Genomic DNA, 26856 nt, shown 5'->3' with positions numbered 1-26856 from the left:
AAATGAGGATGGAAATAGTGAGAGACAGATCATGGAGGTTCTCTTGTATCACCATGCCATGAAGTTTGACATATAACCTGCAGGCAATGGTTATAACATCACCAAAGGATTTTGAAGAAAGAGAATAATACAAGGCACTATAATACTCCAGCTGAAAGAACTAAGTAAGTGGGGGTAGAGAGTGGAAGAGACAGATTCAATATTTAATACATCATTAAATAATCCATGTAAAGCACTTAGTTCAGTGTCCATCACTTATAGTAATGGCTTCATAAATATTAGCTATTATTAAGCTGGAAACCCTACTTGGGGAATTCTTAAAACTGGAACTCTTTCGGAAGGACCAGTTCTTATATCACCTCTTACCATGCCTTCCTTTCCTAACTTCCATGAGGTAAAATAATTCATTCTTTTCTCAATTGTCCCAGAGAACTTTATACATGCTGTGTAATAGCCATCTATTAAACCAGACTGTGATTGTGCACACACTTGTTTCCCTAGTAGACTGCAATCTAGGATAATATCACTAGGCAAAGAAAGTATCACTGCATACTGTTTAATCTAGTTAAACTAGAGAATGCACTACTTCTAATTAGAATAACCATACCACTGCTCAAATGTAAAAGAAATGACAAAAAACAGCCTTGCTGAAAATCCTTGCAATACAGCAGTGTAATTAGTATCTAAACCAGTACTGATTTGAAGTATACAATTTTCATAATTAAACTTCAAACATTTTACTAGGAATTAGGAATAACATCACTCTTGTGTTTTTAGTTACATGAAAATAAAGCACACAAATTTAAAAAATGGAAATTTTTCAAAAGTTGACTCCCTAAGGAGATAGTTCTGCATGATTCTACTAGATCTTCCAAAAAGGGGGAAAAAAACTGCTATAACTTTCAGCAGAAATTCCTAGAACTTTGACAATCTTGTACAAGCCATTGGATGTATTACCCAAATTGAGCAAAGGCCACACAGTATGCTCTCCTGTAAAAAAAAAAAAATCCTATAATATAATGCATCCTATAAAGGATTTTTATAGAGTTTGTAGCTACGCAAAATGACAACTACAAAAGCTAACACTGTAGTCAAAACAAGCTAAAAACCACAAAAATTGATAGCCACTCTATGGGAAGTATATAATCAGCTATACCATTAGTAAATACTCCTGGGCATCCTCAAAACTGAAACTCAGACAAGCTGGCTGAAAGAAAGTAAATCAGATCCAGATATTAAGAAGAAAAATAAATTAAAACTTACTTCATGATATATTTGGCTCTGTCTATTGTTTGAGCTTTAACTTTTACTAAAAGTGGATGACTGTTGTAAGTTTCATTCTTCCACTGGCCGTACAGACGGTATCTTTAAAAATGATGAGATGAAGAATTATGAAAAGTTTAACATTTTGAGGTTAGTGCACTAGCTGTTTAACTAAAAACACAAAAATATTATATATTTACCTATGCTGATATGGAAATGTTTTAAACATTCCCCATAGTTCCTCAGACATACAAGCATTGCAGTCCATCAAAGAAAGAGATGGAAGTAATACTTGGTCAGTAATGCTAAGCAAACAGCTAAGGATAACTTCCTAAGAAGAAGGGAAGAAAAATTATTTCAGTAAGAGGTGCATATTAATCCCTCCCCCCCCAAAACAAATTTATGTGAGCCTTGGAAAAATTGCCATTCTTTGATTTCATAACACACCACATCTAATTCCCCACATTATCACCATACTTTTCACGATGTATTTGTGTTTCTCTATCTAAGAAAGCAAATGAGGTGAGGGAAGGAAAGGTATAGCAAGAATGAGGGACTTTTAATCCCTTTTCCTTTCTTGAACAAAGTAAACCTCAAAAACAGGAGGCTGTCAATCTTAAAAGATACTTTGTATGATAAGCGAAAAGCTATATTCAACATGTACAGTATAAGATAGGTATTCACATAGGTGATTAGAGCTTGTTCACAGTAAAATTCACGGTATGCTGTACCTAGACAAACATTAGATACACTGGACTTTTCTAGTCTCTTACCGTTTTCTCTTTATCTTCTTGTTTGCTTCCATCAGACTGAAACTAAAATTAAAAAAAAAACTATAAATAAAATGCAAAAAGGTTAAGATTATGCTGTCGCAACTTCATTTCTAATTCGAAAAATCAATCAACTTGCATGTGGTTTTGAATTCTTTCCTTACTTGTTACACACATGTAGATTTTACATATAGCCATTATTACAAATTAACATTTTAAATTCTTATCTATATTTTTAATCTTCAAATAATTTGTAACATTCATGAATTTTAAATGCCAGATTTATGAGCCAATTCTTTCCTCAACCTCATTATTATCACATCCTAAAACTGATCTGAGTATTTATTATAAAATTGTAGCAAGCTCAATTTGGTTATAATGCATTTACAATTCTTCCAGACATTCTAGTTTTCTCCCTCAGAACTGGTAAAATCTAACACCAAAGCAATAACAACAAAAATTAAACTCAAAGAAAATTTAAAGCTACATTTTAATTCACCACTACTTAATCCCTCACCAAGAAATAAGCCCAAAAATATTACTAACATTGATGACAAAGACCAAACCACTTCCTAACTTAAACAGACTTGAACAAAATGGCCGGGGTCATTATTTTATCAGTGATTTGCAGGTGGGCTGCTGAAGTGCCATGTCTGACAATGCTGTCTATTCATTCAAAATGAAATCATAACATTTGTGTGAATATTCAGATGGAGTGTTGTGGGGAGTGTGCAAAGGCCAAAAGGACAGCTGAAGAACTGATACTCAAGGACAATCTAGATTTCTGGAAAGGATTTAGCTCAATACCCAGTGTGAGAAGGGGGAAAGCAAATAAGCAGCTCACATACTTTATTGGTAGATAAGGTTATTTTGTGCATGTGTGTTTTCATGCTTGAGTAATTTAGTGGGTGTTACTAAAGGGAAATCAAACTTCCATGCAACATTTTCACATAGGACTAATTCAGGGACAGCCATATTACTTTGATGGGAAAACAATCACATTTTTTCAATTGGCAGGGTAAAAAATATGGCTCCCTTTCACAGAAACGATTTAGTCACCAACATATATCCCGGTCAGCAAATAAGGAGTCAGGTTATGAAGAAGTGGCTTGGCAGAAAACAAACTAGATAGTTGCTTTTATTTTGTTGGGAGGAGGGAGGTAATCCTCATGGCATACTGGGTGTACCCTGGGAGGCAGAAATAAGTGTATGTCATAATTGGAAGAATTAGGTTTACAGTGTATTGTGTTGGGGATAAAGGCAGTTAAGTTACTCTTTTCCTAGTATACTACAATTCAAATGAACCTAAAAAAGCTACATGCAGTTTTCTCCATACAAATAAGACATTTTCCTAGGTATTAAGCTGTCCTAATTCCCTTACTAGATGATTGCAGCCATGAAATTAAAAGACGCTTACTCTTTGGAAGGAAAGTTATGACCAACCTAGATAGCATATTAAAAAGCAGAGACATTACTTTGCCAACAAAGGTCCGTCTCGTTAAGGCTATGGTTTTTCCAGGAGTCATGTATGGATGTGAGAGTTGGACTGTGAAGAAAGCTGAGCACCGAAGAACTGATGCTTTTGAACTGTGGTGTTGGAGAAGACTCTTGAGAGTCCCTTGGACTGCAAGGAGATCCAACCAGTCCATCCTAAAGGAGATCATTCCTGGGTGTTCATTGGAAGGACTGATGTTGAAGCTGAAACTCCAATACTTTGGCCACCTCATGCAAAGAGTTGACTCACTGGAAAAGATCCTGATGCTGGGAAGGATTGGGGGCAGGAGGAGAAGGGGATGACAGAGGATGAGATGGTTGGATGGCATCACCGACTCGATGGACATGAGTTTGGGTAAACTCCGGGAGTTGGTGATGGACAAGGAGGCCTGGCGTGCTGCGATTCATGGGGTCGCAAAGAGTCAGACACGACTGAGCGACTGAACTGAACTGAACATTAGTTTTTAATGTCTTTTTATCAATTCTCTGGATTTCACAAACAGGAAAATTTGAAAGAGAGAAAGAAATATGGAAAGCACAATGAAACTATCTAGAAGAACAGTAAGAAAACATTTCTATCAAAGGCTAATTACAATAAAGATAAACAAAAAAATATCAAGATATACACACAGGTAAAAGTGATTTTCTTTACACATTCCACTTCCTTGATTGTTTCTTTTAGTTTAACTTAATATGCTTTTTAATTCAGGGCACATACAAAACTCTCCATTCCCACAAAAGAATACTAAAAGCTTTATTGAATGGTCAGGCAGAAGTGGGAGAAAGGATGGGGGTGGACAAAAGATATTCATTCCTGCATTTGTTTACTATGTTCCAGGCATTGGGAATTCAAAGATGAACAGGAGAATGTTTCTATCTTTGAGGAACTGACAAAGATACTTCTTATCTTTGAAGATCTCTTTAAGATCAAGACTACACTTACCAATGTACTATTAGGAACTGAATTTTTAAGTCTGAATAAAATTGAGAACTCACAATTATGTCTACACAGACCATTAGCTATAAATGACCACAAGCAGGTTTCATTCTTGCCCTACAATGACAAAGTAGCTGTCAGGGCTGCATAACAGTACTGAGCACACCCTCCACACACACACACAAAATAGGTTCATCAAGAAGGGGTTTCAGAGAGTTGAAAAATAAAGGTTGGGAAAAGTCGTAGATATAACTAGATAAATTACTTTTTTTTATTACTAATGTACTACTTTTAGTACCTCTAACTCATGAATGCTTCAAATACTAAAGTAGTAGCATACTAGAGTATACTTTATCTCAGAAAAGGGAAAAAAATGAAAAATACTTAAATTTAAGCCTAGATTAGAATTCAAAGCTACATTTAAACAAATCATGGCATTATTTTCAACGTCCTTATTTTTCTTGTTCTTATTGGCTATCATTCATTGAGTACTATGTTCCATGGAATGGGCTAAGAACCTCACATTTGTCTTAAAACTACCCTATGAGAAAACCTTTTTGATAGAAAGGGTCTAAATAAGACCCATCACAGTAACTTAGAAATAGGAAAATATAACCTGTAAGTTAAAAGTATTGGGAACCTGAGTTTATCAAGCCTGGAGAAGAGATAACTGAATTGCCTTTCAGTGTTTTGGTTCAAAGTCTTTTTAACTTTCAATCTGAAACTCTTAAAGACTTTACAAAACACTTAGTTAGAAATAACCCCTTAACTTTGATAGTACATCATTTATGAAATCACAGGGTAGGATACTAAATGAAAAGTACTATCTTCCACCACATTTCTTTTTCAGTCAAGACAAACCTCTACTAAGATGCCAAAGAATGTCTAATATGGTCACCCACACACAGGATGACATAAGTGCTGGCTCAGTTTTTATCCCAAGGTAATTTTTAAATGTTATTTCTCTTTTACACACTTTGAATTATCTTTTCTGAAACTAAACACTGAGGTTCAATTTCAGGAAACAGACTTAGAGAGGAGTTACAATAGTTAAATCAACTGTTTACAGCATGCATGTGGTCCACACTAAAAATTCTACTTTCTTTTCTTGTATAAAACATATTTTTTAAAATTACACTATTTGTACATAAGAGTCTCCATTTGCCTACTAATAGATTTAAATATCTGCCTCTCCTTGTATGTTTACATACCTCTCCCAGGTAAAAAGCATAACTAATGGGAAAAATTGAGATCCTATTTGTAATTTGTTACATAGTAATTTATTACTATGATTCTATACCTTGATTAGAATTGCCACATGAAGATATTCAGTAATAGCTAAAATGACTTGAGTTCAAACCAATTATTATAGGGGATAATACAAATATAAACATTCTAACAATTTTTCCCTGCTCAGACTCATTAAACAGCAAAGGTGTTGTAGATTAAACTTATGCTCCAACTCTAGAGCGCCAATGAGAGTGGTGTCTGTGTCCATTTGGACAATAAGAATTATAATGCAAAGTTCTGATTGTTTTTAAAATAGTTTACAAAATTCGTTTCTATTTTTAAATGGACACACGTCCATAACTACCCTTAACAAGTTCATTAAAACTCAGCAACAAAAATGTCCTTTATTTGAAAAAAAATCTTTGATTATTTATAACAAATTTCAACAACGAGGGGAGAAAAACATTTAATACTACAATGTAAAGAAGCTAAAGGCATTCCCATATAAAATCTGCTCCTGAGGGAAATGAAACTGCTACTTTAAAGTGGCATCTTATATTTAAAGACAGAAATAGATTCAACTATGTTAACACTTTTAAAAATTCATCAAAGATAGTGTAGTGATAGCTGACATAAGTGATAACTTACTATGATCTTAAAAATTCATGACAACTATTTTTAACTCTAAAATTGAATATCTAATTATTAGAATCTAATTAATGTTTAGACATATCTCATTTGATTCACAGTGCAACCCCAGGAGCTAGACAAGACAAATATTATTACCACCCATCTCTGGCTTAGAAAAATGCCTCTCCCTCCCCTAATAGCTAACAAAAACCAATAAATATCAAGTCAACATTCTCAAGTAGCTGGTTCATAAACTAGAACCAGTTTAAGGATGAATGGTATTAAGGTACATTCTCCCTTTAGTAACCCAAATTTTTATTATGAAAAATTCTAAGCTTACATAAAAGTTGAATCAGTGTATGCTATCCATGAATATCTATATACCTCCTATGTAGATTCAACAATTAACATTTGCCTTTTTTTCTCTTGACCAAAAAAGTTGCAGACATGATACTTCATCTCAAAAAACTTCAGTGTGCATCTCCTAAGAATAAGGACATTCTTCCACATTACCACAATTATCATTATCACAACTATTCATACTATCACCTACTGGGTTAGCCAAAAGGTTCATTTGGGTTTTTCCAGAACATCTCACTGAAAAACTCAAACAAGCTTCTTGGCCAACCCAACAGTACCCAATCTGACCCTTTGACTCTAGGTTTCTCTGTAAACTTTATCTGTGAATCAATTTAGAGCACTTTGGAGAAGGAAATGGCAACCCACTCCAGTACTCTTGCCTGGAAAATCCCATGGACAGAGGAGTCTGGCAGGCTACAGTCCATGGGGTCGCAGAGTCGGACACGACTGAGCGACCTCACTTTCCTTTCCTTTGGCTTTTTTTTTTTTTTTACCAAAGTCCAACATAAGAAACAGTCATATAAGAAACTAGTCAGACAACTGAATTAAGATGACAGAGTGAAGCATAAACAGAGAACTTCTCTTCCCCGATCCCTAATGCAATAAACAAAGTATAGCTTACTTTTTTTTAAATGTCCACAAATCACCACCAACCAAGCAAGAAAAGAGGAAATTATGCTATCAATTTCAAGGGGATGCACAAACACAAACACACACAAAGATTCTAAACTACAGACAGTGTGGTATGGTGCCTTCCCTTAACCCAATCCCCAGAAATAGTACTGAGCAAGGAAGGTAAGTAAATAAAATCCTTTAGGCAACAATACCTACAAGGTAAGTAAGAGGCCTGAGGAAAAACCCTTCTGAGTAGGAGCCCGGCAGGACTCTGGTTGCTAAGGCTTGCTGTCTCTCAAAGGAACTGGACTCAGACTGGGGAATCAAAATCCAAGGGAGCTGGATACCCACTTGGCTTGGCATGCCTAGTATATGATGTGTAATTTGTCTCAGAAGACAAAACAGAGGTCCCCTAAATGACGGCTGTACTCAGCCTCACTGAGCTCTGCTGCTGCTAAGTTGCTTCAGTCGTGTCCGACTCTGTGTGACCCCATAGATGGCAGCCCACCAGGCTCCCCCGTCCCTGGGATTCTCCAGGCACGAGTACTGGAGTGGGGTGCCATTGCCTTCTCACTGAGCTCACTCACTCCCTATTCCAGACTACAGAGAAGTCGCTCAGTCATGTCACTCTTTGTGATCCCATGGACTGTAGCCATCCAGGCTCCTCTACCCATGGGGATTCTCTGGGCAAGAATACTGGAATGGGTTGCCATGCCCTCCTGTAGGGGATCTTCCTAACCCAGGGACCGAACCCAGGTCTCCCGCATTGCAGGCGGATTCTTTACTGTTTGAGCCACCAGGGAAGCCCAAGAATACTGTACTGGGTAGCCTATCACTTCTCCAGGGGAACTTCCTGACCCAGGAATCGAACCAGAATCTCCTGCATTGCAGGCGGATTCTTGACCAGCTAAGCTACCTGGGAAGCCCCATATTCCCCCTTTAGAAGGAACCTTAAGAAAAAAAAAAAAAAAAAAAACAATTGTAGTTAAATTTTGAGCTAGGCAACTAAAGTCTTTTAAACCTATAAACACATAATGATTTGTTATAGTGAAATATTTTTAGGGTAAAAAAATGAACCAAAATGCTAAGTCAGATCATTGGAAAGATGCACTTTTACTACCACAACCTTAGAAATGAGAGAAGATAGATTTCTTTCCACACTGGGATCAAAATAAACATTTTCACCTTCCCTTCTGCCTGTCTACCTCTGCAAAAATAGAGACTGGAGTTAGGGACAGGCATCAGGCACAACTGTGATAGAATAAAGACAAATGAGGGCTGCAATGGAGATGGCAGAGTAGAAGAGTTTTAGCACCTGTGTATCTTGACAATATTGTATCTGTATATGTTTATACATATGTCTATGTATGGGACTTCCGCAAGTTTGATGTTTGGTCTCCTGCTTACAAGTTTATGATACTCATACCCAGAGAAAGCATTTCAGAACAATAGATCTGAACATTAAGGTTTTCAACGAAAAAGAGTAGCATTAGTGGGTGAAAGTAAGATGAGAAAGAGGCTGTTTACATTGTCTCAAAGCATCTCCCCACAGGACACATATTAACAACAAAGGGAAAAAGAGTAACTATACACTGGAGAAACCTGGCAGCCATCACTTTAACCAAGTGATTAATGCTAACATCACCAGTAATGGGACAAACTGACTTTACATGCCTCTCAATATTACACACTGGGAAAACACAACCCTTGTTCTTTGAACAAACACTAGTTAACATGACTCATCCTTTTCAGACTATAAGGATCAACATAATGAAACACTGTTATAGTTCTTTTATATGAATATATGCTATATTATAAATATCATGTATAGTAATGAACTACTTAGCAGATTTCTTTAGCATACCTTTATACAATATAAATTTGTTAACATTAAAAAAAAATATCTACCAGCTAAGTATCTAAAGCCAAACGAAATAGGTGAGTGTCAAATGATCAATACACAAGAGTTGTTAATTTTCTATGCAGTTACTGTTGTCAAAAATTAAAAATTAGGTGCAATCACCAAACACTGGAGGAAAACCACATTTATGCTTGTAACAATTTCCAGATTTCTAGAGTCTTTTGGTTACATTGCTTTACAACTGAAAAGAAATTACTCATTCTTTAAGACCTTGGTTAGGCAAAGAACTCTTAAAACACAAAGCACAAACTATAAAAGAGAAGTGCTATTAAATTGGAATTAATCAAAATTTTAAACTTTTGCTTTTCTTTTTTTTTAATTTTTTTTATTAATTTATTTTAGTTAAAGACAGTAAACAAAATGACAAGGCAAATTGGACTGAGACTAAAAGACAACTGAATTTAAAATGGGCAAGAGATTTGAATAAACATTTCAATAAAGGTGATTACAAATGGCAAGTAAGGACATGAGAAGATACTCAACATCACTGATCATCAGTGAAACATAAATTACAAGCACACAAGATAGCACTACACACCCATTAGAATGACATTTAAAAGACTGACAATACCAAGTGTTGATGAGGATGTGGAGCATTTGGAAGTCATATACTGTCAGGATACATTTAATAGGAGGCTTCCTGTGTGCTGTTTTCAGTCTTGCATGAATTCTATGTTCCTTAACAGCACCTGAATACAGGTGCCAGAGAGCTGGCAAGCCAGCTTTCGGGGATAATAGAAATTCATGTATCTCATTCATATGGAAATTCCATATGGTGAACAGCAGCCATTTACAAGTCTCCTCCTTTCTGATATGTAAAGTAACTGTTACAACCCCCTCTCTAGAGAATAATTCTAACCTCTGGCTTTCTAGATGACTTGTTAGACTTTTGATCCCTATCTCTGCTAAAAAGGGCTATCTGGTAAGAGAGTATATATATGCCCACAATATGTTGAATAAAGGCCTTTGTTTTTCAAGACCTCTTCGAGAGGGTGCCCTGAGCCTACGTAGACGGTGCTAGCTCTTTGTCCTAGAGTTATACTGGCATACTGTGTAAACCAGGGAATATCAGCCTCTTTTCTTCCTTCTTATCGGTGGACTCTGTACCCCCAAGTTCCGGTTCATTAAAGGACCACAACAATATACAATGCTCCCAGGAGTGCAAAATGGTACACACGTGTTGGAAAAGTTTGACAAAAAGTTAAACATACACTTACCCATATGGCCCAGCAATCCCAATCCTGGGGAAACAAAAACATACACTCCCCACAAAAAAAGACTTATACAAGAATATCCATAGCAGCTTAATTTATAATAGCCCCTAACTAGAAACAACTCAAATGCCCATCAACTGGCAAATAGATAAACTCTCTTATGTGTATATAATGAAATGTTACACAACAATAAAGAACTACTGACACATACAACAACTGAGATGAATCTCAAAAGCACTAAGTGGACGAAACCAGACAGAAAAGAGTACATTCTATACAATTCCTTTATGTCAAACTCTAGAAAAAGCAAAAGCACAGTGACAGAAAGCCTACCAGCGGTTGTCAGGAACCAGCAATGAAGGGAGGGAAATGATGGCAAAGGAGCAAGAGGAACTTGCTGGGATGATGAAAATATCCTATATCGTGATTGTGGTGGTGGACATACAACTATATACATCTGTCAAAATTCATCAAATTGCATACTTAAAGTTGGTGAGGTTTACTGTATGTAAATTATAACTCAAAGCTAACTTTAAAAAATAATAATAAGCCAAGACACAGAAGCAACCTAAGTGTTCATAAAGAACGAATGGATAAAAATATGTGCGATCTGTGTGTCTGTGTATGTACACACACACACACAATGGAATATTACTCAGCCATAAAAAATGAAACAATACCACTTGCCACAAAATGGATGGACTTTGAGATTACCATACAAAGTGAAGTAAGTCAGGCAAAGAAAGACAAATATATATCACTTATATGAGGAATCTGAAAAGATATAAATGAATTTATTTACAAAACAGAAATAGACTCACAGACATAGAATAAATTGGGAGCAAAGGATGAACAGATGCACACTACCATATATAAATATATAAGGATTTACTATATCTCACAGGGAACTATATTCAGTATCTTTTTAATAAACTAAAATGGAAAAGAATCCAAAAAAACAGAAGATAGATACATATATGTGTGTGTGTGTATGTATATATATGTATAGCCAAACCCCTTTGCTATACATCTGAAACTAACGTAATATTGTAAACCAACTATACATCAATAAAATAATAACAGTTTCCCTTGGAGTAGTGATTAGGATAGCATCTAAGGAAAACTCTCAAGTGTTAGTACTGTTCTATCTCTTGATCTAAGTAGTAGACACATGGCTATTCAGTTTGGAAAAAGTCACTGAGCTACACAATTATGGTTTATGTGCTTTCTGTATCATGTTTTATTCACTAAAAAGTTTACTAAAAAAAAGAATGGATCCTGAACAGTCTGAAGTCTGAGGCTAAAGGGACTTCACACAAATAATGGCAATGATTCAAAACTGCAGCCAAGAAAATAAATGAGCAGAAGAAAAGCAAGAGGAAAGAATGCTCAAATAACCACAATTATAAGAGGATTCAAAAAGCAATCACATGTCCAAACTGTATTTTTCTATCTGCAGGGCCTGACTGGATTTAAGTTTTTATATATAAACGGTTGGGACACAATTGACTTTGTCCAAATCTTACTCAGCATAACATATTCTTAAGTTTACTTTCTTTGTATTTCTAGAGATACACATAACACAAATATACTCAGAACATTTTCATTCTATAATTTAGCTTTCTCCTCGAAAGAAAAAAAAACTTACTAACCTCCTTCATAAATGACTTGCCTATCCGCACCACTTTTGCAAATAAAATGGGATCGTGAGAAAGGTGGGGACCAAGGTAACAGAACATATTGAAGACGTCTCTCCTCAAATCTTCAAAGCTCTCTGCTTGTTTTGGTGCTCTCTTATTTTGCAAAGCACTAACAGGTGAGCCTTTAGCACCTTTAGGAACGCCAACTCTACAAAAAGAAGAAAAATTTATATTATGCAATGCTCCATTTTAAGTTAACAGTCATATTATAAAACTTTTCTTACTCATATTTGCTTCTTCTATTTCATTTGTGCTTAACTTCTTTATACCACATAATTTAATTGGTAGAAAAAGACAAAAACAATACTCATTTGAAAAAACTCAAGAGCTTAGGAGACCGTTTCAAATTAACTGCATAAGAAAAGGAAATCAGAGAAGTGCAGGTTCCGTGTAACATTTAAAATATTCATACATCATATGAACTTGGTTTTTAATTAAATTTGGTCAATATCAGGAATTTGGATATGGGAATGGGGAACAAGGGATGGACCTCAGAGACACAAAGATGAAAGAGCAAAATATGGAGATAACATCACTGATTCAAGTCAATAAACATTTCTCAACCTGACTTCCACTACCTAGACTAAGTGTGAGGTAGGTGATGGCAGGGAAGGCGAGCAGCATAATGAAAGAGGGTATGTCACACTAAAAAGGACAGCATGCCCAGAGTTCTCACCTGCTGACTAGGTGTCCCACTGTGGAGTCACAGGGGTCACTCTCTGAAGAAGAGCCTTCACAGTCCACAGCCCAGGTGGCACTGAAGGCAGCAGCCAGGAGCTATGCACAAGTCACAGAGCTGGGGCTTTTGAGGCAGGCTCTGATCTGTGGGGCTGAAGCCAGCACTGCTGCCAGTACTGCTCCTAAGTATCCTACAAGTAGGTTGAAGGCTAGAGGACTGGTTGACACAGTAACCAGGGATGATGGAAGGCTGCACTAGCAATTTCCAGGACAGCAGCCTATATGCCAGAAGAGACAAGCAAGCAGAGTGGCACAGACCTCACTCAGAGCCACTCAACCCAAGATAGAGGAAAACTACACTAGGTAAAAACTTTAGGAATTCTCTCCTCCCCAAGAGAGAAGGAAAAGTCAAAAACAGAAGAATGGAGTCTTCACTTTCAGTGGAGCAAATTCTACCCAGAAATCTAACATGCAGTTTTTAGACAACACTGCAGCACAAATTCTGCAATGCCTGGTGTAGATAATAGGAGACAAGTCACTCATTAATACCTGCCAGAAGGATATGCTCTGTGAACATCTCTTATCTTCTGATAAAACAATTTAAAATATATGCTTGATTGAATTAAAATACATGCTTGATTGAAGGAGACAAGGTAAATATGCAGATTTTATTTTGTAGTCCTAAATTCTTTCTACCTCAATTAGTAAAGCATATGGTAACATACCTTCGGTAGAGAGGCTCAATAGTTATATGAATCAGCTTGCAAATAGCAAGGGCTATTAGTTTATGTGAAGCTGCATAGTATGGAGGCATCTGATCCATAATGCTCTGCGCATGCTGCCAATCACCAATCTTTAACAAGGCTTCCAACAAACCAAGTTTTTGGTTGTCAGGTGGCTAAAAAGGAACAATTATAGCAAAGATACTCAGAATACAGACACCAATAAATCTTTAAATATTTTTCATTTAAAAAACTAAGCCAAATAACACAATGTATGTCAACAACAGTTGCTATTCATGGCAAATTCAACAGCATTTTCTTGAAAGCATAATCAAGCTTTTTAGTGACTGAAAAAAGAAATAACAGGATCTGCTTTTTCATTTAGCTGACAAAACATGACAGTTTACAGACTTGGAATTAAATTCAGTTCTACTTAAGGTTCTACTATGCCACAGGAAACTAGAATTCATCTTTGAGAATCCCTTCAGGACTTGAGAGACGCTATACACAAAGCACAAACATAGTCAATACATGTGTGATATTATCTAGAATACATTCTGAAATTTATATAGGAAAAAACATGACAGCCTCATTTGGGAGGTGCCAAAACCATGTTTGCAAATTAGTATTCCACAAACTAGGTTTCATCACAATCAAAATTAAGAAATTATTCTTCCACAAGTTGATTAACCATCACAAGTTGAATTTCATAATTCTAAATCCAGAAGACAACATTTATCAGAATAAATTATATACCTTCTCCACTTTCTCCTCTTCTTTTTCCTTTTCTTTCTCTCGTTCATCAATTTTATCAGAAGACAATACAACCATTGTAAGTTTTCTAACGATCTGCTTAGCTTCTACAATTTCTCGTTTGTGTTCATCCATAATGCAATTATCAGCTGGAAGAAGCTAAAAATGGTTTATTAAAATTTCATAAAATAGCTAATACAATTTGCACATATAAAAAGCAAACACTACTCTCAATTGATAAAACTGTACATAACAAGTCTGGTCTATTTATGACCATAATTTCCCTTTGAAATAGATCTCCCCCTTATTTTCATATTAACCTGACAGGGTTAAATACCTGAATTTTGTACACTTTTTAAACTCAGGTAGCAATTCAAAGTTTCATCTCTTCTGTCAGAGGTCCTAAATTAATATAATACTACAACAGTAATGCCTACCATTGCATTTATTAGTTTATCCAAGAAAATATGTACCTGTTCAATTAAAAATATCAGAGATTTCCCCTTTAAAGGCCAAACTTCAAATTAAATACTATATACAGATCTAATTTGGGAGAGGTAAACTATTGATTTACATAATGGGGCAAATTTGATTCCTCTAAATGAAAAATCTCAAGTCGAAAAATTATAAACAGGTTGACATCTCACTTTTCATTTTCTAGATACCTATTTGACTTAAGTCACAAACTAGTTTCTAGTTTATTACAAAAGAAAAAGTATTATGTGGATAGTTGACCCTCCATTATGAAAAAAAGGATCAAGTATCCCAAGTACAGCCATCTTGTATGAGTGGAAGATGGTTAATATGGACATTTCATAAATAGATACATATCCAACAAACCATTATTGAGTCATTTTTGCTAGGCACTATGGTGATAGCTCACCATTCCTGCCCCTAGAAATGCAAAATCTATTTCAATAGATAAATCTAACACTAACTAAAAAATCAGTAAATAATAAAAGGAGACACAGTGAGGGGCTTCCCAGGTGGAGCAGTGGTAAAGAATCTGCCTGCCAATGCAGAAGACACAAGAGATGCAGGTTCAATCCCTGGGTCAGGAAGATACCCTGGAGTAGGAAATGGCAACCCTCTCCAGTATCCTTGCCAGGAAAATCCCATGCACAGAGGAGCCTGGTGGGCTATGTCCACTGAGCCGCAAAGAGTTGGACATGACTGAGCACATGGACAAGGAGACACAGTGAAATATTAAACTACATACTACAGACTTTATCTCATCAGTCAAAAAAGGAGTGGAAGAAAACTCATTACGGACTGGGGCAATGAGGTAAGCCAGACTTTTTCTCATTCCTTATTCTCTCCACTGGCAATCAAACCCATTTTTATTGCTCTACTTATATGCCTATCATACATCTACCACAGATTCTCATCTTTTAACTAGTCTACTTCAATTGCCTCTGAAATCTCCCATTACAATGGGTTAACTCTAAGTTTTTAATTATAGTTCTCTCCATTTCTAGTCTTGTGTATTTTGAAAATATGGTATTAGGTATATATAAAATTACAATGATTATATCTTTCTAGTAAAAACAACTTTATTATCATAAAGTGATTCTCTGTTTTGTCTGACAAGAATAATTTCCCTGGTATATTTTCCCACCCTTTTACTTTCAACCTTTCTTTGCCCTTAGGTTTTAAAAGTCTCATGTAAACAATAAACTGGTTTTTAATCCCATCTGAAAATCCCTGTCACTTTAACAGGAATACTTGTAAACTCTGCTTATATTTACAATTAAGCTGAAAAATATCAGTAATAAATCTATCATCATTTTTGTACTTTCCATTTGTTCTGCGAGTCTACATTTGCCTGTATAAACTCATACCTATGTCTTCAGATCTTCTTTTTCTGACCAGTTTTTCATGTTTTCAGTTTGTACATCCTTTGTCTACACTAAATCTTGAATGGCCGTCTACTATCAACAGGAAAAAAATCCAAACTCCTTACCATGGCCCTTAACTGCCCTTCACAGTTTGGCCTCCAATCTACTTCTCCATCCTCATTTCCCCTACATACCATCCTAGGCTCCAACCACTCTGAGCTTCTCAGTGTTCCCCTAAGGGGATAATGAAATCTTTTCAAACCTCTTGCCTTCATATTCAGTTAATTCTACCTACAACGCTTTCCACCTATCTAAGCCTGGCTCAATAGCCAGGCCTACTCATCTATCAAGTTCCCAGTTCAAGAAGCTTTGGAGAAGCTTTCCCAGATCCCCCAATGACAGAGATGGTCACTACCTATTTTGAGCCCTCATAGCACTATGTGAATATTTCCAATAAAGTACTTATAGAATGCAAAATGTTTTCTCCCTTGCTAGACTATGACTGCTTCCAAGATAGTGATCAGATTTCACTCAGCTCTGTAACCATAATATGTAATGACAGGCAAGGAAGTTAGAAGTTAGAAAGTGATTTCAAAGGCAGTGAAGATGATGTCAGTTTTGAACAGTTCACAGATATCCTAACGCACCACCTAATAAAACAAGAAATTCTATACTACAAACCTAGTGTTTTCAAACTGACAGGCTAAGCTGTTGCTAAACTAGAGGTCATCTATCACAACCACATACACATTCCTCTAGATCCTGCAATAAAAGCACAATACTAGTCATCTATTATCCAGCAGTAAAAACACCAGAGAAGCTATCTTTTAGAAGTACATGAAAAGTTCCAAATTCATCCTGAATCCTCAAAATTAACACTTAGGGGAGAAGGAAGAACTATTTAGGTAATCCCATATTTCCCACAATCTGTGTATAATACAGAAGTCTAAAACCACATTGATTAGAACTTGGCCTCTCTCTCCAGGACATATGTCTTTATGACAATTAAGAACTTTAATTTCACAGTCAACCTTGAATTCTGTAGCAGTGACAAAAGGTATTTCATTTCCATGGTTCCAATAAACTAAATTCATTCACTTTATAAAGCAAACACAAAGCGATAATGTAATAGGGGTTGAAAAATTAAGACTTGAGGAATCTCCACACTGTTCTCCATAGTGGCTGTACTAGTTTGCATTCCCACCAACAGTGTAAGAGGGTTCCCTTTTCTCCACACCCTCTCCAGCATTTATTGCTTGTAGACTTTTGGATAGCAGCCATTCTGACTGGTGTGAAATGGTACCTCATTGTGGTTTTGATTTGCATTTCTCTAATAATGAGTGATGTTGAGCATCTTTTCATGTGTTTGTTAGCCATTTGTATGTCTTCTTTGGAGAAATGTCTGTTTAGTCCTTTGGCCCATTTTTTGATTGGGTCGTTTATTTTTCTGGAATTCAGCTGCAGAAGTTGCTTGTATATTTTTGAGATTAATTGTTTGTCTGTTGCTTCGTTTGCTATTATTTTCTCCCATTCTGAAGACTGTCTTTTCACCTTGCTTATAGTTTCCTTTGTTGTGCAAAAGCTTTTAATTTTAATTAGGTCCCACTTGTTTATTTTTGCTTTTATTTCCAATATTCTGGGAGGTGGGTCATGGAGGACTTGAGAGTCTAGAACCAATCTTGGAGTGCTATATGGCTCTTCCCCATCCCTGGGATGAATAACCAATATTCTTAGCAGCCCACTTAACTTACATGTACATAAAGATCATCTAAATCAATAAGGTTAAATTGTAGAAGCACTGCTGCAACTCTGTATAAAGATGAAGGAGTCTCTCCATTTGGTTCCTTGAAAAACAAAAGAAAAGTTTCTATTTAGTGCAAAAAGTACAACTAAAATCTATCTTTTTAATCTACCAATAATTAAGAACAATTAGATCAAATAACTCTAGGGCAACAATAAGCTTCATTGCTCTTCCCAACCATGAATAACACCCGAATTCAGGACAAATATAATCATGTGAATATCTCTTTTCACACTGGTACAACTGATGAACACAAGAAAAGCAGTTTCAAAAATGGACACATGCTAATATTTGAATAAAATCCGAAACCTGAACAGAATGAGATTTTATACTGCATAATACTTAGTTTGGGTTTCTGTTTATATGTGTGTTTTCTTAACTTGCTTTTTCAAGTACTTCTCAGTGGAGTTGCAGATAGACAAGACTGACAAATTTGCAAGTGTGGAACCATCTGTGTCTGCTTTATACTTTTCTCCCTGTTCTTTTATTTCTTGGGTTCTGTCCTAAGTATATCTGCTTGTCAGCTGACTTCCCCTTCAAAACGGGTGTCTGTACTTCTTTCCTGGTAGCTCAGACAGTAAAGAATATGCCAATAATGCAGGACACCTAGGTTCCATTCCTTGGCCGGGAAGAGCCCCTGGAGGAGGAAATGACAATCCACTCTGGTATTCTTGCCTGGAGAATCCCATGGACAGAGGAATCTGGCAGGCTGCAGTCCATGGGGTTGCAAAGAGTTGGACACCACTGAGGGATTAACACTACTACTACTACTATACTTATTACACATGGATAATTAAACATTTTAAAACTAGGAATGGCCAATCCCAGGTCAGCTCTATTGGTCCTACTGAGAAACAGATGGATCTCTGAAGGCTATCAAGATGACTTTCGCTTAATTTTTAAATGGCCTGGGGTCAGATGAATAGAAGAATGAAATGAGGACAACTGGCAATTACTAAATGGCCCAATGCAAATAAAAAGCAAATGGTGACAATACATTATGTTTTGCTTCTACTCAACACTGAACTTGAGATCTTTATGAGTAAACTTCCTCCCATAATTGTGATATGTGTTATGCACATATGAAGCTAACAAAACTAACAGATATATTAAAAAAGGCATTATTTCACCATGATTTTTAAGACAGATTAAGTCCTCAACTTAACAACAGTTTGATTTTAATTGCTTTTAAATGGCTATTTTAGTATCAAAACATTTTTCCATGAAAACAAATGGTCATGGTTTCAGAGCAAAACCACAAAAGCTCACTGACTTGAATCCACCAGGAATATTCACATTTTCCCAGTTAACTCTGCTTAAGTGAGTCACAAGAAGCCCCCAACTCTCAGAGCCAAATGTCAATTCCTGTACCCTGATCTTCATATCACTCTGCACAATCCCTATTCTGTCCTATCTTATGTATCTACATTTTTAAAGAACTTCTATGGTATCCTCTGGAATTCATGACCCATCCTCAGCAAAACCCCCTATACCTTGAAACTCTCCTCTAAATGTATCCTCCAAACCTCTCCTCCCCCCCTTTCACCTTAACATTTGAACAGAACCTAGCATTCACTAGGAACACCACTCCCACTGTAACCCAGTCAAGTGGTAGCTATTTTCCCTGGACCCCTCACACTACTAGGCCTGGAAGTAGGGTATGAATCATCTTTGTTTTTATAGTTGTTTTCAGACTTTTCTCCATCCATGCTCCCTAAAGCCCACCCAGCTTTGAATTTTCTATCACTCACTGTCCTTCACTATTCTTGTGATACAGTTTCATTCTGCTGTGGTCCAAGAAAATATTTTGCATGATTTCAATGTTATAAATGTACTGAGACTCATTCTGTGGTCTAATATACGGTCTACCCTGGAGAATGTTCCATGTGTACTTGAGAAGAATGTGTAATCTACTGTTGTCCAGTGGACTGTTCTATATATGTCTGTTAAGTCTAACTGGTTTACAGTGTTGCTCAAGTCCTCTATTTCCTCCCTGATCTTTTGTCTAATTTTTCTATCCACTAATGAGAGTAGGGTGTGGCAATATACAATAGTTACTGTAGAACTATTTCTCCCTTCAATCCTGCTAATGTTTGCTTCATATATTTTGAGGCTCTGTTTGGTGCACATACATTTATTAACTGCTTTATGTTCTTGATAGGCTGACCCTTTTATCAATATATAATGTCTTTTGTTATCTATTATAAAAAAATCTGACTTAAAAGTCTATACAGCCACCCCATCTCTCCTGGATACTGTTTGCATTGGTTATCTATTTACATACTTTTGCTTCCAACATATTTGTATTTTTGGATCTTAAAGTAAGTCTCTTATAGATAACATATAGTTGAATCATACTTTTTCCCCCTCTCATTTTATCACAATGAATTTTAACACTATAGAAAAGTCACGCGACCTTGGTGGGTCTGGATCTTGCTTTTTTATACATTCTGCCAAACTCTGCTTTTTAATTACAAAGCTTAACCCATTTACATTTAAATAATTAGTAATGAGGAAGGACTTCTGCCATTTTACTACCTGTTTTCTATGTCTTATTTTATTTCATTTGTCTCATTTCCTCCATCACTTAGTGTTTTTTTTAAATTCCCTGTTCCTTTCCTCTTCTATTTATTTTTTAAGTATTTTCTTAGTGGTTACCTTGAGTGTTAACAATTAACATCTTAAACTTATAATAACATATTTTGAATTAATATCAACTTAGCTTCAATATTATACAAACTCTGCATCTATAAATCTCTATCCTTCCCCCCTTTATATTGTTACATTGTGTGTCAACTAGATTTATAATTGTTGTTTTATTCTTTTGTCTTTTAAATCATATCAGAAAAAAGGAGAAGCTACAAACCAAAAAATACAATAATATTGGCTTTTATATTTAGCTATGTAGTTACATTTACTAATGTTCTTTATTTTTTCATATGGCTTCAAGTTACTGTCTAGTGTCCTTTCATTTCAATCCAAAGGACTCACTTTAGCATTTATTGTAGGGCAGGTCTGCTAGCGATGAACTCCCTCAACTTTTATTTTGGAATATCATAATCTCTCATTTTTGAGGGATAGTTTTGTTGGATATAGAATTCTTGGTTTCATTCTTTCAGTACTTTATATAGTTCATTCCACTGCCTTCTGAAGAAATCAGCTGTCAATCTTATTGAGGTCGCTTGTATGAATGAATCACATCTGTTTTGCTGCTTTCAAGATTCTCTTTGTCTTTGACTATATTATATATATTGTATATATATAAAATATACTATGTTATAATTTGACTATAATGTGTCTCAGTGTGGATTCTCTGAGTTTATCCCATGTGGTGTTCCTTAAGTTTCTTAGGTGTGTAGATTCATACATTTCATCAAATTTGAGGTTTCCATCATTATTTTTTCAAATATGCTGTCCTTTTCTCTCTCTCCCCTCTGCCTCTGGGACTCCACAATGTACATACTGACATTTTTTTTTTTTTTTTTTTGGCTGCACCACATATGGGATCTTAGTTCCCTAAACGGGAATTGAACCCAGGGTCACAGCAGTGAAAGCATCAAGTCCTAACCACTGGACAGCCAAGGAACTCCTCACATATTGGTATACTTGACGGTGTCCCATAGGTCTGTTAGGCTCTGATGATTTTTCTTCATTCTTTTCTGTTTCTGCTCCTCAGACTATAAAACTTCAATTAATTTACCAAGTGGTCTAATTGTTTCTTCAGCATTCTCAAATCTGCTGCTGTACCCATCTAGAGAATTTTTTATTTCAGTTACCACATTTTTGGCTCCAGAATTTGTTTGGTTCCTTTTTCAATAATTTTTAATAATTTCTATATTTTTATTGATACTCTCTGTCTGGCAAGATAGTGCTTTCCTGGTTTTCTTTAGTTCTTTTTCTATGGTTTCTTATAGATACTAAGCATATTTAGGATTATTGATTTAAATTATTTATCTAGTATGTCTACTGCTTGAGCTTCCTCAGGGATAGTTGCTATTAATTTTCTTTTTCTTATGAATAAGCCTTACTTTGTTCCTTTTCAAAACTCATTATTTTCTGTAGAAAACTGAACATTTTGAATACTGTGTGGCAATTCTGAAAATCAGATTCTGCCCCCTCTATGGCATTTGTTGATGCTGCTTATTGTGGTTTGTTGTTGTTTGCTTATTTAATGACTTCTCTAAATTAACTTTGTAGTCTATACTACTGTTGTGTGAGATCACTGAAATTTGTATTCTTTCAGCTTAGTGGTCAACTAGTGTTTTGCACTTCTTAAAGGCCTGAAGAGAAAAGAAAAAAAAATACTCTTCCAGTCTTTGCACACTGGCTCTGTTAGGGCACTCCTCAACAGTTGGCCAGGCCATTTACAACTTTGCCTTAGTCTTCACTTCCTGCTTGTGCAGAGCCTGAAGGCCAGCCTGAGGAAAAACCATTGGATCTTCTCAGCCCTTTCCAGAGCATGCATCCAGTTCTGGGCATGCACTTGGCCTTTTTTTTTTTTTTTCCTGATTCCATGGTACAGGCAAGAACTTTTCTAAAGCCCTTATTCCCCTTTCTTTCTCCTTCTTCCTTCCCAGGCTTTCAGTCTCTCTATTGCTTGTGTCTTACTCCAGACTGCTAAAGCAAGTAACTGTGTCTTCAAATGCTTTTGGCAAAAGCCACCCTAGCCCAATGGACTTCCCTGGTGGCTCAGATGGTAAAGCATCTGCCTACAATGTGGGAGACCTGGGTTCAATCCCTGGGTCGGGAAGATCTCCTGGAGAAGGAAATGGCAACCCACTCCAGTATTCTTGCCTGGAAAATCCCATGGATGGAGAGGTAGGCTCTAGTCCATGGGATTGCAAAGAGTTGGACACAACCGAGCAACTTCATTTTCACCCTAGCCGGAGGAATGCTCCCAGTCAGGCAAAACAAAGACAAGCCCTTGCACCAATCCTTCAGGGAGTAGCCAGACAGGCCAAATTCTTTGAGAACAATTCTTTGTATCCTCAGGCATTAGCAATCTGTACTAGGATTTTATCTTCACAGCCACCATCATTCTGGGTGTGAGAGATAGTAGGCAGGCAATTTAAAATGCCACAGAGCTCTCTTATCCCAAACAGCAGCTTTTTTCTTCACCAAATCATTCCTTGGTTGTTTAAGTTTTTACTAAATTCCAAAGTTCTGTGAACGTTGATTGACAGTTTTTTGCCAGTACATTAGTTGCTTTTATGAAGGGACAGAGCTCTGAGAGTTCTATATTCTGCCACTTTGAGTTATGTACTATTGTTGTCATCTATGGACCCCTGGGTCACTGCCCTTTACTTAGCAATGAATGATCTTAGCTTCTGATTCACTGTCACTTTCTCCAACTCTATTCCTTTCTTAATTTTTGGAGACTTTCATATACATGTTAGTGATACTTCCATCATGCTGGTTTCTCAGTTCCTTGAATTCCACTCTTGCAAAGACCTCCTCTACTCTATTTCAGCCATTCACTCCATATCCTAAATTCTAATATTACCAAGAGCTACAACTCCTCAAAGTACTAACTTCACATATCCACCCTCAAGTGGGTCTTTACTGTTGCTGCCAACTATACTCTTATTTCTCTAGTCCATTCACTCTCATACTCTCTTATACAACTATTTCCTACTTTCTCTCCTAAGCTCCAATATCTCCTCTATCATTCCCTTTTTCATCTGATGAATTTGCTTTCTATTTCAGCATGAAAACTGGATCAATCAATAGGACCTCTACAAATTCTCACCATCAGATCTATCCACCTACCAACAAGTGTAACCACATATGCTACCTTTCCACCTGTTAGTATATGTGAACTCTCTGTGGTCCTAAAGTTCATCCATCACTTACATAAGCTGCATTCTCTCTATCTTATTCAAGAACACTAATCCAATAATTCTCTCCTCTTTCTCCTACATAACCAGTTTCTCTTTCTGTTCAATCATTCCCATCAACACATAAATAGTCTCTCTCCTATCTTCAAAGAAAATCTTGAGTTCACTTCCTCAACCAGCTACCACTCCATTTATCTGTGCCTCTCTGTACCAACTCCTTTACACAGTTGTCTATTCTCAATGTCTCTAATTCCATTCTCCCCATTCTCTTTTAACATCACTCAAACTCTACAAATATGGCTAGTTTTGACCTCCCTGCTAACAAATCCAATGACCATTTTTTAGTCCTTATCTTAAATGACCTGTCAGAGACACTTAACAGATTTGATCATTCCTTCTTCCATTTAGCTTCCAAGATGCTATATTCTTGTTTTCCTCTTACCTTACATGTGTTCCTTCTACATCTCCTTTGCTGGCTCCTCCTCTTTTCCCAGGCCCTTTAACATCAGAGTGCCCCAAGGCTCAGCCTTTGGTTCTCTTACGTCTCTCTATCCAACTTAATGATTTCATCCAGTATCACAACTTTAAATATCATCTGTGTGCTTTTGGCACCCACATTTCTATTTCTAGCCCTTTCTAGTTCAAGTTCTTTCTCCAGCACACCAAATCCAAATATCCAGTTATTTGCTCAACATCTCCACTTGGATATCTGAATCTCTAACAGGTATTTCAAACTTAACATGCCCGAAACTGAATTCCTGATTCCTGCCCACAGTACTCCAAACTCATTCCACCTGAAATTTACCCTATCTCAGTTGATGATGAAAACTATCTTTTTAGCTGCTCAGTCCAAAAAAAATAATTTTAGGACAGTCCTTAACTCTACTTTCTCACATTCTGTATCTAATCCATCAGCAAATACTATTGGCTCTACCTTCAAAATATATTCAGAACATCATCTACTTCCACTACTACCATAACCATACTGATTCTTTGAAAACCTAAGCCAAAATGCACATGTACACACTCTTTTTGTCTCGCTTGTCTCTTTCTCACACACATCAGTCATGTCACCATTAGATGTGTCTACTAAAGAAACTCCCTACTCTGATGGCTAGTAATTAATGTGGAAAAAAACTGAAGTATTTGTCTGTCTTTCTAGTAGGAACTGTACTGCAGGATAACCAAACAACTCAAGCTGATAAGGGACAACTGATGGCTCATAAATGTAGATGGCAAGATAAAATTAGTGAACCAACAATTTGGCACCCCAAAGGAAATAACTGACTCAGAAAACTACCATCCATTTAGTTACATTACACTTAATGAAAGGTTGATGAAAAACTGGATATTCACATGCTACCAAATATCAACCTACAGATAACTTGCTGTTGACAAGATGGGGAAATGTCATTGTATAATGGAGGGATTATATTGTCATCAACTTACTGAAATATTAGAAGTCAGTATTAGATGCTATGCAATATGAAACATGTAACACAACCTATGAAGTATTTTTGCCACTAATATTTTACCTGAACATAGTCGAGCCTTTAGTCCTAACTCCAAGCATATAAGAAAAACCGGGGATCAAGAACAAATTAAACCAACCACAAAAAGCAACTAGATAAATCCAAAAGGTGGAGTCTTCTTTGGGAATGTTCTCTTCAACAAGTCACTGCTATTAATGGAAGGGGTGGGGGAAATTATTCTAAATTAAAAGAGAGTAAAAAATCCCCAAAATCAAATATTGTATTTGTGTGGTCTTTGACTAGATCATTGTTTGAACAAACCAGGTGTAAAATGCATTTGGAGGACAACTTGGAAAATCTGAATATGGTCTGAGCTATGATAGCAATCTAGTTAGATATAAAATTAGTATCATGGTTGTATAGAAAAATGTCCTTACTTTTAAAAAATACAAATTAACATATTTAGGAGCAACCATTCATGATCTGTAATATAAATTAATATTTTCCCCCCAAAAAATATACCAATGTGTTAATAAACATACTTCTAGGTGATAGAGTTATGGGTAGTCACACTATTCACTCTTTTCTATATGTCTAAAAATGTTCATAATAAAATGAAAAAGTAAAAGAGAAGTAAGATGAAAAAAACGATACCAGATCATATCACTCAAAACCTCCACTGGCTTCACCCAGCATTGGAAGTCAGAAACCTTGCACCAATTCCATGTAATATGGTCCCTCATCTTTGACCTCACACCCTACCACTCTCCCACTCAATCACTCTGATCCAGCCACACTGGTCTCCTTGCTGTTATTCAACACATCAGGCATGCTCACACCTTAAGACTGTTGCCCTAGCTGTTCTCTTCGCCTGGAGGCTCTTCCAAATATCTGCAGTTTACACTCTCACATCATCTGTTTCTTTGCTTAAATAAACTCACCTTTTCAATGAGGTCTGCTCTCACTTTTTTGTTTAACACTGCCACTTCACCACCCTAGTACTCTCATTCTTCCTTATCCTGCTCTTTTTTTTCTTTTGCCCCCTCTCATTTATCACCTTTTAATGTATCAAATGATTTGCTTAGAATATAAGCATCATGAAGGCAAGGATTTTTATTTGCTTACATATGTAGTCGCAGCACTTAGGACACTACCTGGCACATAGGAGGTGTTCAGTCAACATTCCTTAAATGAGTATATTTGGGTTATAATAATGCATAACCATGGTACCGCTATTACTGTGTTCTGAATCAAGAAACCAAGAAGCTGGGACAAGGGTGAGAGTCATCATCTCCTTCCTCTTCCTGTGGCAAGACAAATCCAGCTAAGTTTGTCTTTCAGTATCCTCACACTTGCTAGTACTCCTTTCTTCTTGCCCTTCGTGCTGACCCTAAACCCTCTATTCCAGCAATCTCTGTTAAGGGAACTGAATCAGCTCAATTTTCCAAAGTGTACTCTAAAACTGCTTACATCCCTACCACCGTTCCAAGTCAAAACATCCAGTACAGGTTATCCCAGGTTGAAATCAGAATAAAATCACTCTGACTTTATAGCAGAAATAATTACCTTTGCCTAGAAGTCCTAGCATTAAGGAAAAAAAAATAAAAGAACCCTGTTAAAC

The 26856-nt window shown here is 36.4% G+C and overlaps 1 protein-coding gene across 17 annotated transcripts in view; it reads right to left on the bottom strand.

Annotated features, from left to right (window-relative positions):
- Positions 1-26856, bottom strand: part of THOC2 (THO complex subunit 2) — a 119559-nt gene that overhangs the window by 39233 nt on the left and 53470 nt on the right. For all 17 annotated transcript variants that reach the window (XR_014075711.1, XM_081565222.1, XM_081565223.1 and 14 more), the window contains exons 9-15: positions 17877-17969; positions 14291-14446; positions 13538-13710; positions 12087-12282; positions 2037-2078; positions 1464-1594; positions 1264-1365 (exon numbers count right to left, since the gene is read on the bottom strand). Coding sequence is in view for 16 of the 17 variants with exons in the window: in XM_081565222.1 (XP_081421348.1) it covers positions 1264-1365; positions 1464-1594; positions 2037-2078; positions 12087-12282; positions 13538-13710; positions 14291-14446; positions 17877-17969 (893 nt within the window). In the remaining variant the exon portion in view is untranslated. The remainder of the gene's footprint in view (positions 1-1263; positions 1366-1463; positions 1595-2036; positions 2079-12086; positions 12283-13537; positions 13711-14290; positions 14447-17876; positions 17970-26856) is intronic.

Source organism: Giraffa tippelskirchi, chromosome X (assembly GCF_054371585.1).
Source record: "Giraffa tippelskirchi isolate mGirTip1 chromosome X, T2T-mGirTip1v1.2.pri, whole genome shotgun sequence".
NCBI classification, from domain to species: domain Eukaryota; kingdom Metazoa; phylum Chordata; class Mammalia; order Artiodactyla; family Giraffidae; genus Giraffa; species Giraffa tippelskirchi.
The sequence above is the reverse complement of the archived record's forward strand: the minus strand, read 5'-3'. Positions and strand labels throughout refer to the sequence as shown.